Genomic DNA, 18,125 nt, shown 5'->3' with positions numbered 1-18,125 from the left:
AGAGGAGCTTGAATGGACAGTTTTGTGGAACGCTTCTTATTTTTGTAGCAATAAAAATGCACTTATGTCACATCGTTGTTCCCTAACTTTTGCCTTTGTTCTGATGTGTGGGGAAAAAGAACACCACGTTGGTATCATCTATCAGAAGTAGTCCTCGTTAGTATAGTGGACTAGTATCTCCGCCTGTCACGCGGAAGGCCGGGGTTCGATTCCCCGACGGGGAGTTTGTTTACCAATTTTTTTGCCGTAAAACCTCGACGTGAACTATGATTTAGCCGTGAGGCTCTTTGTGTTTATCTTAAATGGGTGGACAAAAGAACTTCAAATTGGTATCCATCCTCACACATTTTTTCAGCATGTTCCTCGTTAGTATAGTGGACTAGTATCTCCGCCTGTCACGCGGAAGACCGGGGTTCGATTCCCCGACGGGGAGTATAGTAGCTTTTTTCCTGTATAAACTAGACGTGATTTAACAGCGACGCTCTTTGTGTTTGTCAAAAACGGGTGGGGAAAAGAACTTCAAATTGGCATTAGGCCTCACATAATCTTCCAGCGCATTCCTCGTTAGTATAGTGGACTAGTATCTCCGCCTGTCACGCGGAAGACCGGGGTTCGATTCCCCGACGGGGAGTACGGTAGTTTTTTTTTTCCTATAAAAACAAGACGTACTGTGATTTAACAGTGACGCTGTTTGTGTTTGTCAAAAATGGGCGGAGAAAAGAAGTTCAAATTGGTATTAGGCCTCACGTAGTCCTCGTCGGATTCCTCGTTCTGGAGATACTGGTTATGGGCTAAGAAGTGCTTAATGTCAATTGAATGTCTCCACCGTGATAGAAAATCCCCACGCGTGTTCTGTGTTTCTGAGAAAGTCCATTTTCTCCTCGCGGAAAGTCCTAAATGATGGTGACCTCCCATGGTTTTGTCTCCTGTGACGCGGGCCTACCGAGAAACCGCAGAAAGCTTGGACAGGGCGCGCGCACGTGGCGAGCTCCGCAACCCTGCCGCAACACTCGGTTGAAAGCTCACACCCGCTTGCCAAGCTCAAGCCTTATCTGGAAAGCCAAATGAGGCACAGGTTCCAAAGCTCAGTTTGAAATGTAACTTTCGCATTTAAATGAGGGTTTCATGCTTTGATTTTCAGTTCAAAACATCTCAATGGATGTTTTCACTGTAAAAATGTCTTGATCTGCGAGTTTTTTTGTGTTTTTTTTTTACAAAGAAAAATAAGTGGCTTATTATACATGTTTTTTTTCTTCCTATTACAAAACGTCGGAGTCATTTTTTTTCAGCAGATGGAAACATCTCACCTGTTTGTTTGAACAAAACACCTCACATTTTTTCTTGAAGAAAAATGACTTGGCATGTTTTTTGTTAAAGAAAAAAAAAGGAAAAAGTGCATAGCGGTCAGTTTTTTAAAATGTCTTAAAAGCCTTACTCTAGCCTTACAGTTTTGAATAAAAAACATCTTACTTTATTGTTTAATGGTATTTCATGTTGTAAAAATGTCTTATAGTGGCGTAAGAAAAACCTTACTATACATGGTCTTTAAAAAAGCCATGGAAGAAAACACAAAAACCTGAAATTTCCATAACCTGAAACAGGATCGAAAGCTCCAATATACAGCAGAGTCTTTCATTGTCATGATCTCATGATGTCATCGATCGATACAGGGTCTCGCATCGACCGATATGTTTTTATTTTGGTATCTTCCAATTAAAAAAATAATGCATATCATCAAGTACCTGGCGTGCTGAGCACAAAAACCTGAATTTGCTCTTGCAAAATGTAATCTTTACATGAGACGATACAGGTTCCGGTATCACCGATACAAACCAATAGGTTTTTTTGTTTAGCAACGGTTTGATCATTGTACATCGTAGATCAAAAGTTTAAGCGATCAATGTTCGCAAATGACTCGATACCAAACGTGAAATATTTCGATACCAATGTACAATATGGGTTTGTATCAGCCCAGTCACGCGATGACCCCGAAGGCCACTAAAATCCAGAAACCAACTCCTTAAAAGTGCAATATCGCAAATAGCTAACATTTAGCGACATCAAATGTTTTGAGGGAAACGTCAAGGATTGAGCTCTGAGCAGATTTGATATTTTACGTTTATTGTTTAGCAAAAAAATACATTTCAAAGTGAAGAGGAAAAACTACGGAAGCCCGTATTTGGCGAACCCGTCAAACTTGCTAAATGCTTCATTAAAAACAAAAAACAAAAACGCAGTTGTGTCCCGCAGTTAGTGCTACATTACAAAAATAAATAAGTTCAATAAATAGGGAGAATTCATCAAAAGAATGTAGTGAATCCGCGATCTCGTAGTTGCCAAAATTAAGATATGGTTTTATTCAAAAAAGAAAAAAAAAAATGCATAGGAATGGAGAGGAATGACAACGGGTCACTTCACACGCCACCGTCACCGTCCTCCGGGCTGATGTCCAGTTTTTTTCTTTTGCATAAAGTGCGCTCAGATGCAGGTGAAGTCAGTTCAAAATGAAGGGGGCGGGGTTGGCACACGGGAAGGAAGAAGACAAAGTGGGCGGGGTCACTCTCTGGACTGGTAGAAGAGGATGTATCCCGACTCGGAGTTCTTGGAGATGTCTGAGGTAAGTCCGTAGAACTCCTCGATGGCGTGGGCGTCGATTTTCTGCGGAGAGTTTGGTTTTTTTCTTTTTAATTGGTGGCGCGCGTGCAAAGGACAAGCGAAAGACGGCGACGCACCTCCACGATGTCGTCGTCGAACAGCAGCCAGAAACCGTGACTCTTCACGATGGTGATGTAATGTCCTCGGTTTGGGCCGCTGGACAAAAGGCGCACGAGGGAAAAAGGTGAACGTTTAGAAACACCCTCTAGAGTCTTCAAAGCAGGCCATTTTGGCATTTGCAAAACTTTATGATGCGGATGAAGTGTTGTATGACCCGGAATAACCTTGGGTTGACCGGTCATGAATTTTATGCCGTTTTGTCACTCCTGGCCAGCAATATTTTTTCTGGCCGCGGTCACACGACGCGGCTCACCTGCCGCAGTGGACCACCACGGCCACCAGGTCGTACATGCGATCCAGATCGACGGCGTCGCCGGACGTGTTGAAGAGGCGGAGCTCCAGGGGGAAGACCACGCGGTACGACAGCTTGGTGTAACGGTGCAGCTGCTCCATGTACTTGAAACGCTTCAGGTGCAGCGCCAGGATCATGGGGAGCTTCTTCACGCACATCCTGCCGCCGCCGCCGACGCGCGCGTTATCACTTCCGACGTCAACGGGCGGCGGCGAACGGATGGCCTCCACTGACCGCTTCTGCGCCTCCTGCTTGCTGCAGCACATCTCGCAGTAGTACTTGTACTCGCTGCACAGCGTCTCCGTGTTGCTGAAGTCCCTGCGGAGACAGCCGGGGGGCGCCGCCGCATTCACTCCGGCCCGCTTCTCCTCCCGCCTTTGGAAAGGGCGAGTACCTGAGGCAGTGCGTTATGGACGTGTTCTGCTCCACGTCCACGGAGAGGTCGAGGAAATCCTCGTCTTTGCTGCTCACCTGCCGGAGAGCGCCGCTTGTGGGCGGGGCCTTTTCCAAGGCGCCCGCCCGCCCGGCCTTACCGTCTCGCAGTTGAGGCAGCGCGTCTCGTTGGTCAGCGCGCCCTGGAAGATGTCGTGCACCCAGGTGGGCTCCGCCTTGTCGTCGGCCTCGGCGGGGCGCCCGTCGCTCTTGGGCCGCCCGTTGCGCCTCTCCTGCTTCCTCTCCTCCCGCAGGATGTCGGCCACCGTGTTGAGCAGGTAGTTGAGGAACTCGTGGGCGTCCTGCTGCATGTAGTTGTCAAACAGATCTGCGCACAACAACGGCGGAGCTGCTCACGGGCGCGCGAGGCAAAAAGGGGCGCCCGCCGCCGGCCGACTTCTCCTCACCGTTCTCTTTGCGCAGACGCGAGATGAACTTCTTGGGCGGGATGACGCCCACCTTCTTCTTCTGCGTGGCGATGGAGTGGAAGAGGTCGGCCAGGCAGGTGAGCAGGTTCTCCTTCTTCTTCTGCTGGGCCTTGTAGGCCAGCACGTTGTCGCGGAACGGCCGGCAGAAGTAGAGCGCCTGCAGCACCGAGTTGCAGTAGCACGTGTTGCCGAACTGCGACGGAAACTCACCGGGTCAGGGGCGGCCGACGTGGATTCGTTCGTTCGTCTTTTGTCCGGGTTGTTCCTCGCCGGCCGGAAAAATCGTTCCGAAAAGTAACCCTTTACTTTCGCGCTTACTACCTAATGGGTTACTTTAATAAGCTAAATATTACATAATTACATCAAGTAATCTGTTACTTTGGTGCCTTAGTGAATGGCGTCATCAACGATTTTACAACGTTAAAACCTAAAGTAATTGATTGCTTTATTACCGAATTACTTCAAGTAATCATTTACTTTCACACTTATTAATAACCTAAAGTAATCAGTTATTACTTAACCGCTTAAAGTAATAATTTACTTCAGTACTTAACTACCATATGTAATTGATTACTTTGCTACATAATGATCTAAATTTATTGAACACTTAACTAACTACCTAAAGTCATTCATTACTTGAGTACCTAATAAGTGCTGATTACTTTAGTACGCTATTCGGCCATTTTTTAGACTGAAATGAAATAAATATAAATAAACAATCTGAGATTGTACGTCTGGACTCTTAAATAATTAAATCAATATGTCTTAGGGATGGAAAGAGGTCATCAAAAATATCTGAAACATATACTTAAAAACACATGACCTCATTAGCCCCATTGCTAGCATATTCAATCAAAAAACAACACATGTAAAACAACCGGTGCAGCAACACATGTAGACCGACAATAAAACTATTCCCGGTAATGTTTTTCTTTCAGTTTGTGATTTTTAGCAGGCTGGAACAGAAGAATTGCACTCGCGTTCGTTTCAACAGCGCGGCAAATTCGACGCGGCTCTGAAACGGCTCCGATACTCACGTTGACCAAACCGAAATAGTGTTCATTGATGGGGAACTGCTCAGGGCCGATGTCTTTCTCCAGAGCGGAGGCATTGGTGCCCTGCGAGACGACGGGAGACAGACAAAACCTTTGGCGGAGGTCGTTCCCACGCGGCGCCGTTGGCTAGGTAGACGAAACCCGACCCGGTCTCAATTATCCGGGTGTGTTTTACAGATGATCGCCCGGCCCGAGCGCATATCCGGAACTCGAGGCTTAGCTTTGTCGGGACGACGCGGGCGACGATTTAGCCGGCGGGCGCGTTTGACGGCCGGCGGCGCTGGCTTCCGAGCGCCAAAGCCACGTCGCTGAATGACGCTTTGTGGCCGCATTAGCGCAATTCCACATCAATCGCTTCTACGGATCTTTTGTTTGCTTTTCTAGCGGCGGCGGCGAGAGCGAGCTTTCAACAGACAGTCAGAAATGAGACAGGAAAAAAAAATAATAAATCAGCTCTTCAAAGGCATCGCACGAGCATTGAAAGAAGATGCCAGGGAGCTGAAATTTCGCCCGTCAAAGTATGAAATGCCACAACCAACTTATTTTTCACACTACCCGGAGAGTGCAATCCCTTGGCTAAAATTTTGCCAGTAGAATGTAGAATTTGTCCCCCCAAAAAATGGACACAAATTTGACCATTTTGGGTCATTTTCTTGCAACAATATTTTAGCCAAGAATTGGCACTTTCCTGGAAGTATGGTAACCAAGTGGTTGTGTCGTGTTGAACTTTTGCCATGTTGTCACCATCCGGGTGAAATTTCAGCTCCCTATTGGCTTCTTTCAATGCTTTCCCTTTGATGTCAAGATCAAAGGACTTGACAAAACACTGTAGCTTGCTCACGTAAACAGTTTCACACACTTTGATTTTATTTATTCTTTTTTTTTTTTTACTTCTTGTTTTTTATTTTTTTTGCCCCGCCTCTCCTTCTTCGTTTTTGTGGCATGTAACATCCCTCCCATGACAAAACAGAATGTGGTACAGTCCATAGTAGTGCATCAATAACAGTGAACCAGGAAGTAGCCTAATAAAGGAACTGTTTCATTATTTTGCCATTAAACCATTAAAAAAAATAACTCGCCTACAAATACCAAAGTTCACTTCCCCCCAATTTCGTTTAAAATGACTCTTTTATTTTTTCCTTTTTAATATATATATTGGTGATTATAGTGATATTCCGTTTAATTCTAAAATAAAGTACTTAATTAATAATGGTACATTCCATTCGGGTAAAACAGCTGTGAATAAGGAAGTATGTAAAAACACTAAAAATGGTACAGTCCAATGGGCTCGGTCAAACAAGGTAAACCTGAAATTAGACGTCACAAATTACAGCATTTCCCCGTTTCTTTACTTAAAACGTCTTTTCTTCTTCTTTTTCGTCGTTTTGGAAATTCAAGCACTTTCAAAAATGATTAACCATAAAATGGTACGTTCCGTTCCGGCGTTCTTACGTCATAGCACCATAATAACAGCATGGTGGGTTTGCCCAACCGGAGAAAGCGCGAGTCCCTGAACGCGACACAAGCACAATCGTACACTACATTTGAAACGAGTACGAAACGCCACGGCAACGATTACTAATCACAATAAAACCAGCGTTCGCCAAACCTTCGCTCGGGTCAACGCGGAGGTTAACTCGGGCCATCAACACAAACAAGCGAGCATTTGCTACTCACCATATTACAAATGGAGGCGATGTTTCTGACAGTCATTTAGTTCACAGTGTCCCCCTGGGCGCCATCTTCAGGAAAGAAATATGACTTGGACGGAGCGAACAAGTTGAATTGGAAGGCCACGGCGAGAAGCCCCTGGACGGCGTCGCTACGCTGACCCACCCGCGGCACCATACGGGCTGCGAGGACCCCCGAAAGTCTGGAGATGACTTCAGAGATGAAGCGGCTTCATGGCCAAAACAGACGAAAAACAAACATAATGCGGCCAACATACGCGAGGCGCAGGCAGGTTGTTAGCAAACAAACAGGAAAAAGCTTCCGTGCTGACGTAGTGGCCCCGCCTATCTGCCGCCCGGCCTAATGATTGGCTCGGGGATAAGAATTTGACTGGCGGAGTTCAACGGCCAATCAGAGAGGGGGATTGGGAAATTCGGCTGCACTGCAACCAATCATTGATATCTACAGGTAAACGAGCGGGACGCCGAAATGAGTGGGTCGGTCCGAGGGGCGTTTTGGATTGACAGAGAATTACAGCCAATCACAGAGTCAAAAAGGGAAACTCGGCTGCGCTGCAATCAACCGTTAGCATTTACAGTATTAGCTAAGAACAATAAAACAACAATGTTCTCTCGCTGCATCACGCTACGGTTGGCTTCGCTCTATCACCGACTTTAATTTATGCCCATAGTTTTATTCCATTTCATTTATTCCATTCCACTATATGTACTGACTCAATCAATGCCTTTGAGCATTTATGTACTAACTAAAGTACCTATAATTGATTAATTTATCGAGTAATTCTTTATTTTAGTACCTAATTCATTTTTTTACATACTCCGGTAAAACACTTGAAAATATTTGAACAAATAAAAATAAGTACCTGGGATTGAATGTACAGACTCATAAAAACAAACAAACAAAAAACAACGTAAAAACCTGTCTTTGGAATTGAATGAGTTAAAAGCAATAAATTAATCAATTACTCTAAGCAATAAAGCACAAAAATAATTGATTAGTTTAGGATATATTTGTTGAAGTATTCAATCACTTTAAACGTTCTTGTACTCAAGTAACCAGTTAATTTAGTACATAAGTAATCAATTATCATTATTTGTTTTCACCTTTATTTAACCAGGAAGAAAATCCATTGAGATTTACATCTCTTTTGCAAAGATGTCCTGGAGAAGAGTTTACACAAAGCACCATTTTTGTACTTACTAAAGCACTTAAACACGTAAAAGCACGTTTTGGGGATTGAATGAGTCAAAATGACTAAAGTAATCAATGACTTGAAGCAATTATGTACTGAATTAAACGATTTCTTTAGGTTATTTGATGTAATCAATTACTTGAAGTAATTAATTAGTTGATTACTTTAGGTTATATGTACAGATGTAATCAATTACTTGTAGTAATTAAGTACTACATTAATTGATTACTTTGAGTTATATGTACTGATGTAATCAATTCCTTTAAGCATTCGTGTAATAAAGTAATTGATTACTTTAACTGTAACTTACCTGTAACTGATTAATGTATGGGGTAATTATTTATTTAGTATCAGCCATTCTTACGTAGTCCTTCAGTGAACATTTTTAAAAAACGGTAAAAATGAGTACCTGGGATGAATATTTTAGAGAGACCCAAAAAACCCAAAAAGACACGTAAAAACAAATGTTTGGAATGGAATGAGTTCATTCTCATTATGTCAGAACCACTTGGCGCAATGCCAGAAAGCATGATGTCGCCTCGGGAAAATTTCTAATGGTCTCTGCAGGGGTTCTCCCGGCCTCAGGCCGCACCATCTCGCTTTGTGCTTTCACAACAAGCCCCCCCCCCCCCCCCCCCCCCCCCGCAATTATCTCCTTAGCATTTAAATACGGACTCCCCCAAAAAGAACGGAAAACAAGAAATAATTGCGATGAAAGGCGCTTCAAAAGGGAAAGGTCAGCGGGGGACGACGGGGGAGGACGGCGGCTTTGCTACGCACCTCGCTTTGCGCACATTATGTCAGCTCATAATTGAGCAGGAAACAATTGCAGCTGCTGGGCTTTCGTGACAAAACGTTCCCCGCACTTGTTTTGCTATCCGTCCTGGCGTGGATGTACTGTATTCTTTTCAGTGACTCACGCTGCGTTATTTTCATTTTGTCGTTGCTATTTTTTTTTTAGTGCCGTATGCTCGGCGGCATCCGTGAAACCAAATCAGGCCCGGAGATCAAATCGGAGTTTTCTTCCCTTTCCGCTTGCGTAGCGGCTGATGTTCCGCTGCGGCCACGTCGGAATTTTGTTTCCGCAACAAGCTCGCGCCAGGTAAGTGAAGCGTGAGGTCCGGGCAGGATGTTTGCGCTTTCTCTTACACATGCGAGACTTTTTCTTGCTTTGATAGAGAGGAGTGTGTTTCCGGCAGCCGGGCCAGCGGGGCCTTCTCTGCTGGCCTAAAGGAACGCACGTCAACACATGCGTTCTTCAATATTTTTAACCCTCGTGCAGTATTTTGTCCATTTCTTTGATCTCTACATCAAAAGAATTTCACGTAAAACGGGAAGCATTGAAAGTAGACACCAGGGAGCTGAAATTTCACCCGAATGGTGACAACATGTCAAAGATCAACAAGGCGCGACCGCTTACTTATTACACTACAAGGAGTGTGTTAGCCCCTGGCTAAAATAATACAAGAATGACGTGGAATAAAATGACCCAAAAATGGTCAAAAGTTAAATAAAATGATTCTCCTGTATGACATACTGAATTAAAAAATGCTGCAGTGCATCCAGTGCTGTGAATTAAAAAAAAATGTTGGATAATTGTCACCATCTAGGTGAAATTTCAGCTCCCTGTTGTTGTTTTTTTTAATGCTTTCACTTTGATGTGCACTTTGATGTCAAATGCCTTTGATGTAAAGAACAAAAAACTGGAAAAAAGTTTCGTTCGCAAAAGGATTAACCTAAAACCAAAAAAAACACATTTTAATAAATTTATTAAAAATTACTTTCAAACCCTTTACTTTCAAACGTGCATGAGGAAATGACAACCCTTTAAGAAAACTTGCATGGTGCGAAATATTTGTCTTTATAACGTGCTTTTGTCATGTTTATTAGTTATTAAATCAATGTTAACCAAATAAATGCCCAAAATATTTTAAATTGTTTATTTTAAAAGCTCTGTAAATGAAGCGTTGCTTGATTAGCCTATATTAAGGGTAAGGTAATGTATTTGTGTGGATTCTCAAGCCTTGGTGTCATATAAATATTATTACGTGGAATATTCCTTCAGTTAGGACTAACCACCATGTTCTTGAAGTTGTAACTAACACGGCCATCTTCCTGTTTCATTTCAGGCAGGGGTCCCGGAGAATTTTCCTTGAGGTTCCGCCGCCGCATCTCACGTCCGGAAGGTCATAGGTCAGGCCGCGCCCCTTTGAAGGGACACATCCAACATCAACACTAAAGAACATAAGTTATTTTCATTTGGACAAAAGAACAAGAGGGTATGCGGGGATTCCTTATTATTCGTTCTCTCTCTCCCTGGCGCGCGCAAGGGCCGCTCCGCCTCTCAGCCTTTGGTACGGCGTGTTCCCAATAGTCTCGGGGCCTGAAGTGGACATGTCTAATGTAGAGGCTTCATTAAACGGATCAGCGGGGCACGATGGGAACACGGCAGATGGACACGCAGCCATCATTATCACAAACACTTCATGCAAGCGGAGTCAAGGCTTGGCATGCAATTTTTTGGTTTTGTTTTTCAATGGGACCGCAAAACGACTCTGTGAACGCAGTCGACTTCTGTTTCCGAGACACAGAAACTCAATTCACTCGAAAACAAACAAACAAAAAAAAACGATCACAAACTAATCACAACAATTTCCGTCATTGAAACCTTTTGCAGTATTTTGCGGTCGTTTTCTTCCGCATCTTTCTTTCAGTATTTTAGCCCTGCGATGGCAAACTCCCGCTCGTGTGATCGTGCCATGTTGAACTTTGACATGTTGCAACCGTCCGGGTGAAATTTCAGCTCCCTGTCTTCTTTCAATACTTTTTTTCACTCTAATTTTTTGCTCCTTGTGCTCTCTTATATGTCGGCGACTCCGAGTTTGCAACGTTAGCAGAGTTCAGCTGCTAAGGGAAGTAAATAGAACTAAGTTAACAAAGTCAATTATTTTTAACGTTTTATACAAGGTTTTACGCAAAACTGACTCATTTATTTTTTAAATCATAATTTGCACTTCGTTGAATAAAAATGCAAAACTATATCATATCAGTAAACAATGAAAAAAATATATATGTACAGTAAGTACACATTCCATTGAAGAACATATAAAAAATCAAAATAAAATACAATAACAAATAAAATTAAAGATAAAAATAATCTTATTCATTCATTCATATATCCATTAAAAATAAAAAAAATCCATCTAAACAAGAAGAATAAATATAGTCAATAAATGAAGAAAAATCCATGGAACAATATCAAATTAAATAGTCACTAAATAAATGTTATTAAATGAAAAAAAAAAATCCAGCGTCAACACGAGAAGCATATCCCTAGTTTTAAGAGGGTGTGCACACTTATGCATGCGCATGATAGAAGATGTGTTTTCCCTCCCCTTTTTTGCCGATTGAACGGTAGAGATTTCAGTTCACATTAGCAGTGAAAAACATTTTGAAATGGGTCTCATTTTCAACTCCTTCACTACCAGACAGATAGTAAAAATTGCCCTGTGACGTCTATAGCTGTCGATGGCAGCCAATGGGTGAAAAACTAGGGCGTGCAGACCTCTGGGTTGATAGACAGACAGATAACAAATTCCCCCCTGAAAAGATGGGCCTACTCCATTTTCATTTTTTTTCTAGCTGAAGAGCGTGTGTGTGTGTGTGTGTGTGTGTGTGTGTGCGTGTGTATGCGTGAGTGTGTCATTGTTAAAAGCAAATATTGTTAGTATTTCCTTTTAACAATGACACACCGGCACACTCGCCCACATCAAAGTATGCCCTTGCCTGATCCAATAATAACAACACGGACGTCTATAGGAACAGAGCTTGTTGACCCAATTTTGTCAGTCGCTGCGGAAAGCATATTAATGCAGCTTGATTTTACCATGTCCTCATAGAACATGAAGCTACCTTCACTGGGAACATTTGCGCTAGGAACCATTAGAAGCTTCATTTAGACGTCTACAGAATCCATTTGCCCGATTGAAATGAATTGAAACGCCTATTGTACATTCCATATTCTCTTATTTTCGAAATAACTTTCCAAAGTAGCATTTGTACATTTTCATGTTCCCGAGAACTAACATAAAACTCTCATTAGCGATGGCTAACAGGGTACATATTCACGTAAAAACTTGGGCTTCGTTAAAATAAACGCTGAGCACTTCCCCTTGAATCACTAGTTAACTAGCGTGCTGTCGCGTCCGGCGTTCGCTTAATTAGCACGTTAGCATAACATATCGGAAGTGCTTCGCATGACCCCAAACTAAACTTAAGTGAACTGTCATGCTCAAAATGATCCTAGAATATATATCATTGTTCCTGTGGACTTGTAAATGATGCCTAGGTCACTGGAAAGGTCAAATATAAACATACAAATAAAACAAACTAAACAAACTTCTCACACCAGCACCACCTCAAGGCAAAAAAAGGAACTACATTCATCATATCAACTGCAACAATAAATATTATGAACTTAAAGGGTTTTTTAGCGTTTTTTTTAGGTTTGGAACTGATTAGGCTATTTATGCGCAAAAGTGCCTCTACTTATGAAAAACTCACCTTGTAGCATAAGATATACCACCCGATCGGGAATGTACGTCAGCACCCAGGCTCCGCCCCTCCACGACAATTAATTTACGATCGGGAATATCCCTCAGCGCCCACCCCAAGGTGCCTTGCCCGTGTGCGTAAAAACTAACGTCAGGAAAATGAGACTGTGGCTTTTGAAACCGCTTATTAAATATTTTCTTTTTCCACACCAAGTTTGCCCGGAGCAGCGCTTGAAGTTATCTGACGTGCATGTCTTTCGTTTGTCCATGCCAATTTGCACGTACAGCGTGTACGTCGTACAGCGTGTACCCGTCGGAACGACCGGATCACACGTAGGCCGGCCCGGGGGGGGGGGGCACTGCGGGCCCTCGCTGCGGTTTTGTACGGCGCCGCCAGACTTCCTAATAGACCTCAATGACAAGAGTGTTGTGATAAGTGCATTAACACAGCTCAAGTGTTGGCAAGGAGAACACAAACTGGATGAAATGTGTGTCACGCAACCTACTTCATAAAGTGCATACTTTTCATGGAGGCGGGTAGATGACGGTAGATCGGTATGGCCGGGTTTCATTGAGAAACGATTGGTCGACGCTCGGTGAAATTGATGAACGGGTTCATCATAGATGGATGATAGCTCGATATTTGACAAAGGGGCGGGTAGATCGGTACCGAGCCATCATCGTAGATCACGTCGACGGATGGGTAGATCGTCGGATGTCAGAAGTATGAATGTAACAACATTGGACAAACAGATGATTGAAATCCGTTGGGTGGATGGGTAGATTGGTGGGTGAATAGAGAGATGGATAGATCCATATTTGATAGATAGATGATGGTGTTTGGGCGGATGGTTGGATTGGTAGATGAGTGAACGTAATGACGGTAGATTGGCAGATGGATGATGGATAAATCGGTAGATGGCTGAAAGGATGCAGATGAATGGATGGTATGTGGCTGATGGGTAAATTGGTAGATGATGAAAGGATTGAGATGAATGTATGGTAGATAGGCACTTGCAAGATGGGTGAATTGGTAGATGGATGAAAGGATGCAGATGGATGGAAGGTAGATTGGCAGATGGATGATGGGTCAATTAGATGGATGAAAGGACGCAGATGGATGGATGGTAGAATGGCAGATGAATGATAGGCCAATTGGTAGATGGATGAAAGGATGCAGATGATGGACGGTAGTTTGTAGATGGATGGATGATAGACCAATGAATGGATGAGAAGGCAGATAATAGATACATAAGACGACTGCTCAACAATAAATGCATAGATGGGTAGATCGGCGAATGGAAGGATTAAATGGTAGATACATGTATAGATGGTAGATCATAAATGTGATGGATGTTAGATGGCGGATTTGTAGATGGATGAATGGATGCGTGGAAAATGAGAGACGATTGACCTCTGGATGGATGGGAAGAAAGATAAATTGGTAGATGGGCAATGAGTAGATGAATGGGTGTTTGGTGGGTAGATGGCTAGATGTTTGAATTGGTATATGGCCGATACATTGACGGACGAATGAGTAGATAAGAAGAAGAGAGTGCTAGTGAGTTCATATCCAGATGAATGGATAGAAGAGTGTCTCGCTAGCAGGCAGCCTTTGTTTGTGTCCTTTTGAAAGGGGTGATTGGAAGCAGGCGCCCTGACTGCTGGGCGCGGGCCAGAGCGTTGGCGCCCGAGCGCCCTTCGGAGGGGGAGACACGTGCATGCCAGGCACTCGGACAGCGAAGTTCATCATCCGAGTCCGGCGGGGCATCCGGTGATCCGAGGAGGTCAACGCATTCCTCGTATGCCAAGAAACACCGACGACTTTCAGTTGTTTCCTCGCAAAATGAAGGGATTGAAATGCCGTTATAAAAGTCTATCTTTGGCATCTGGTTGCTAAGGGACTAAGTTGACGTAACGGGAGGAGTTTCATTTACAGTAGTTACACCATTGCCTCTGCCTCACTGTTGTATGGCGTTCCACAAGGTTCAATTCTGGGGCCTCTGTTTTTTTCATCACACAGTGGACCCCCGGTTTACGACGTTGCTTCATCTAGTACCAGTCCTTTGGGGGAAATGCATGGTCAAACGCTGGGTTTTCAATGTGTCCAAAATTGACGTTTCCAATTTTGAATGGCAGTAAATGAGCCCGACACGGGCTAAATTTGACACCTATAGCGTGCAAGAATTTAGAAGGGACATCAGCGTGGCATATTGAAAGTCGTCCTGTTTTGACAATCCGTGCTATATTTTAGAGGGTTTTTTGTATGCTTTTCCTTTGATATCACACATCAAAAACATCAAAAAGCCCGAGTTGGCTCAAAATTCCCCCACGGATGAATTAAGAATCTCCAGTTGGTCCAACCCGCTGCCGCGCATACGAATCCTTCATTCACTCTCTGTACATTTTGAAATTCTTTTTAAGATCCATCGTCCCTGGATTTTGACTCGGCAATTAAACTTGATTTTGTGTTTGAGTCATTTCTGCTCCGTTTCCAGCACTTTTTAATGCGATGCCTGTTACGTTAAAATGCTCCATCAATAAATGTGAGTTAAAGAAACATAAAAACTATTTTGCACCGCTGCAGTTGATGGACAACGCCTAAAACCAGATGGGAAGCCCTCATGAGACCTCCGCCAAGGCATCTCAAGGGGCTCATGTCTGTCACAGCTCTTATTTTAGCTGTATTCACAGGTGTCTAATCCGGCCATTCTTCTCATGAAACCCAGTGACAGGCCCGAGCTCCTCCATCGTCACATTCAGACCCGACGAGGCGGGAGCAGAAAATGACAGGAAGTGTCAAAACAAACCCACTATTGATATAAAAAAAAAAAAAAAAAAATTCTGACATAACTGAACAAAGCTTGTATTCCGTGTTAATGGCAGAATTGGGCCTAGCATATTATGCGCCTGCGAGACGGGTCACGGCGTCCTGAGGGAGACGGCGAAGAGGACATTGTCTGGATTATGTCACAAACAATATTACAAGGTGCACGGGGAGTCACAGCAAAAAATTGTGTAAGACTCCGCCATTTATTTGGGAAGCGGGGGGGGCAGCACATTGATGCGGGCTGACATCATTCTTAAAACGCAGGAATGAAACACCTTGATACATTTTTATTTTGCCAAATCTTTTAGAAAAGAATAAAGATGCCTGTTTTCAAGAATTTTTTGACAAGATTAGCAAACGTATTCTTTTTTTAAATAAAAAAATATACATCAAAAACAAACGGATAAAAGCAATTTATTGGATATCGTCAAAATAAAATGCAAAATCAAAATATTTAACACAGCATTTGTTTGATGATCGCATTATTTTTCCGCTTGAATTAAAAAAAAAGTTTGTTTATTTTAAAAAACAGACAAACACATTTATTTATTGTATATTATTTAAATAAATTAACCCACTATATCCAACATTGTGGAAGTTTTATTTTGATTATTGCTTTATTTTTTCTCCCCAAAATATTGTTCATTGAAAATTTTAAAAATCCCCTAAATTTCAATAATGCAAAAATATGCTTTTGATACACCATAGTTTTTGGCACAGTTAAAAGGCTTTAATTTATTTAAAAAAATCCACCAATAAAGTTAATTTGTTGAATATCATAGAAATATAATGCAAACCTAAAATCAAAATATTGAATCCACTATTTCCAAAATCATGCAAGCATTAGTTTGATTATTGCATCATTTTCCTAAAAAATATCATTTATTTCAATTTTAAAGAAACCCCTACATTTTAATATTGCAAAACTAGGCTTTCTCTACACCATAATTTTCAGTTTATAAGGCAGACTTAAAGGGCTCAAATTATTTTTTAAAAAAGTCCACCAATACAGTGAATTTATTGAATATTATTGAAATAAAATTTTATTTTTTTATTTTCAAACTTCACAATTGCTCCTTTTGATGAGATTTATAAATTTATTATGCTTAAAACAAGAAAATGTGCCCATTTTGTCAATATTTTTTCTTTTTCCGATGAAGAAAAAAGTCTTCAATTGGCAAGAAAAAACCCTATCCCCATTGGCAGACTTTATTTATTTAATTTAGCTTCAAACAAGAAAAGTCAAAGGAGCTTTTTATTTTTTTTTGGCCTGCCACTTTTTAAGCGTAGAATCCTCTCCTAAACTAACTTCCTTTCCACTGTAAAAAATGTCCGTTGTTGCGGGACGGACGTTCCCGCTTAATAATCATATGTCATATTATTGTTATTTCCCCTTCGGGGGGCCGACTTCCTTTGCCCGATCGACAGCCTGAGAACGGAATGGAGCAGGATTTTGAAAGTCCCCGCATCGCTTGTGCCTTGGCTCTCAATCACTGACGTTTGTGGAGGTGGGAGCAACACCGAGCGCGAGACCCCCATCTCAGATCTTCTTCCACTTTGAGCATTCATGGCCCAAACCAAAGCGGCTGCGATCCGTCGCAAAATTTGCCCCGGTGTTGGTTGGACGTTTTCCCTCTCACGTGTTTTCCGGCGCGGGAAGGAGAACGTGAAGCAAACGTAAGCGGGCGCTTTAAAGCCTTCCAAGCGTAAACGTACGTGTCACATGCCGCAAAAACAATCCGTGCGTCTTCTGTTATTGCTGCAACTCCAAGTGTTTTTAATCTGGCGGGGTGGGGGGCACGCGCGCACTCACAAATAAGCGCAAACAGAGTTTTGTATCGTAGTGGGGACATTTCATTGACATTATGCATTTCCTAGTCCCGAACCCTAACCCTAACCCTTACCCCAACCTCAACCCAAATCCAATTCAAACCCAAACTTCTAAAAGCAAGTCTTGACCCTGAACTTGTGGCGTTTGGTCCCCACTTTGTGGCGAAAAACCGGGATTTGGTCCTTACATTGTGGTAAAAACAAGGTACATTTCCCAGTCCCTAACCCTAACCAAATGGCGAGCCCTAACCTTTCCCCTAGGCGCCCTAAAATCCATACCAAACCTACACTCGAAAAGCAAGTCTTGACCCCCCACCCCACAAAAAGAAAGTATGAACTTGTGGGGTCCACCAAAATGGTCCCCAGAAGTCCAAGAGGTTCCCACAAAGAGAGAAACTTGGTTGGGTCCCCACTTTGTAGAGAAAACCTGGTCCTCATCTTGTGGCAAAAAACAAGGGTGTGCACACACGCAAACACACACATATACAAGTGTTTTAAAAACTAACTCATATAGTAGTGGGGATATCTCATTGAGGTTGAACTTCAACCAAAATCCAATTCAAACCTACACTCTAAAAGCAAGTCTCGGTCTGAACTTGTGGCATTCACCAAAACCGTCCCTACGAGTCAAAGAGGTCCCCACAAAGAAGGAATTCGGTCCCCAACTTTTGGCAAAAACCTGGGATTTGGTCCCCACTTTGTGCCAAAAACCAACCGCTCACTTACACACACACACACACACACACACACACCCACTCACACACACAAAGGGCACGGTAGTTGGTCCAGGCACGTGCACGACGGGGCCCAATTATCCGCCGGCGTGCCAGAGATCAGCTTGCGGAATGTAAACAGGCGGCGCAACATGAATGGAGATTGAATCTGGATTGAAATATTTTTCAACTTTCCTCACAACTTTGACTGACTGCTTAAGGCCGGATGGAATTCCTCGGGTGGGAGGAAGGCCAAAGTGTGCGTGCGCGTGGGCGTGTGGCACAAGTCCTCGCGCTTTCTCGCTACTTAAGTCAAGCTAGCTAGTCCTGCGC

General features: G+C 43.0%; 1 protein-coding gene and 3 non-coding genes across 9 annotated transcripts; 3 read left to right on the top strand and 1 right to left on the bottom strand.

The window, feature by feature from the left end:
- Positions 1 to 151: 151 nt before the first annotated feature.
- Positions 152 to 224, top strand: trnad-guc (transfer RNA aspartic acid (anticodon GUC)). The gene has a single exon. It is a non-coding gene; the product is annotated as a tRNA-Asp (tRNA).
- Positions 225 to 360: 136 nt separating this feature from the next.
- On the top strand, positions 361 to 433 carry trnad-guc (transfer RNA aspartic acid (anticodon GUC)). Its single transcript has one exon. It is a non-coding gene; the product is annotated as a tRNA-Asp (tRNA).
- Positions 434 to 558: 125 nt separating this feature from the next.
- Positions 559 to 631, top strand: trnad-guc (transfer RNA aspartic acid (anticodon GUC)). The gene has a single exon. It is a non-coding gene; the product is annotated as a tRNA-Asp (tRNA).
- Positions 632 to 2,100: 1,469 nt separating this feature from the next.
- Positions 2,101 to 7,000, bottom strand: usp46 (ubiquitin specific peptidase 46). 6 transcript variants are annotated; one of them, XM_088426110.1, is made up of 9 exons: positions 6,819 to 7,000; positions 6,660 to 6,724; positions 4,965 to 5,045; positions 3,907 to 4,120; positions 3,601 to 3,804; positions 3,302 to 3,538; positions 3,029 to 3,226; positions 2,733 to 2,811; positions 2,101 to 2,658 (listed from the first exon to the last, which is right to left on the bottom strand). In XM_088426110.1, the coding sequence occupies exons 3-9, from the start codon at positions 5,036 to 5,038 to the stop codon at positions 2,495 to 2,497; spliced, it is 1,170 nt and encodes a 389-aa protein (XP_088282236.1). In that variant the 5' UTR covers positions 5,039 to 5,045; positions 6,660 to 6,724; positions 6,819 to 7,000; the 3' UTR covers positions 2,101 to 2,494. The 6 variants fall into 6 exon arrangements, with proteins under 6 accessions (XP_088282236.1, XP_088282238.1, XP_088282235.1 ...); XM_088426112.1 differs by having other exon boundaries at positions 3,302 to 3,385; positions 3,462 to 3,538; positions 6,660 to 6,998; XM_088426109.1 differs by having other exon boundaries at positions 3,601 to 3,827; positions 6,819 to 6,998.
- Positions 7,001 to 18,125: the final 11,125 nt, after the last annotated feature.

This window comes from Hippichthys cyanospilos, chromosome 10 (assembly GCF_059441005.1).
Source record: "Hippichthys cyanospilos isolate Australia breed blue-spotted pipefish chromosome 10, RoL_Hcya_1.0, whole genome shotgun sequence".
Taxonomy (NCBI): Eukaryota; Metazoa; Chordata; class Actinopteri; order Syngnathiformes; family Syngnathidae; genus Hippichthys; species Hippichthys cyanospilos.
Note: the sequence above shows the minus strand (reverse complement) of the source record. Positions and strands in the feature narration are given on the sequence as shown.

Excerpts from the sequence above, each read along its gene's own strand:
- usp46 (XM_088426109.1), bottom strand. The coding sequence starts at position 6,695 with ATGACTGTCAGAAACATCGCCTCCATTTGTAATATG. Across the intron at positions 3,828-3,906 it reads GCGTCTGCGCAAAGAGAACG|ATCTGTTTGACAACTACATG; the intron begins GTGAGGAGAAGT and ends TGTTGTGCGCAG. Across the intron at positions 3,539-3,600 it reads GCTGCCTCAACTGCGAGACG|GTGAGCAGCAAAGACGAGGA; the intron begins GTAAGGCCGGGC and ends GCTCTCCGGCAG.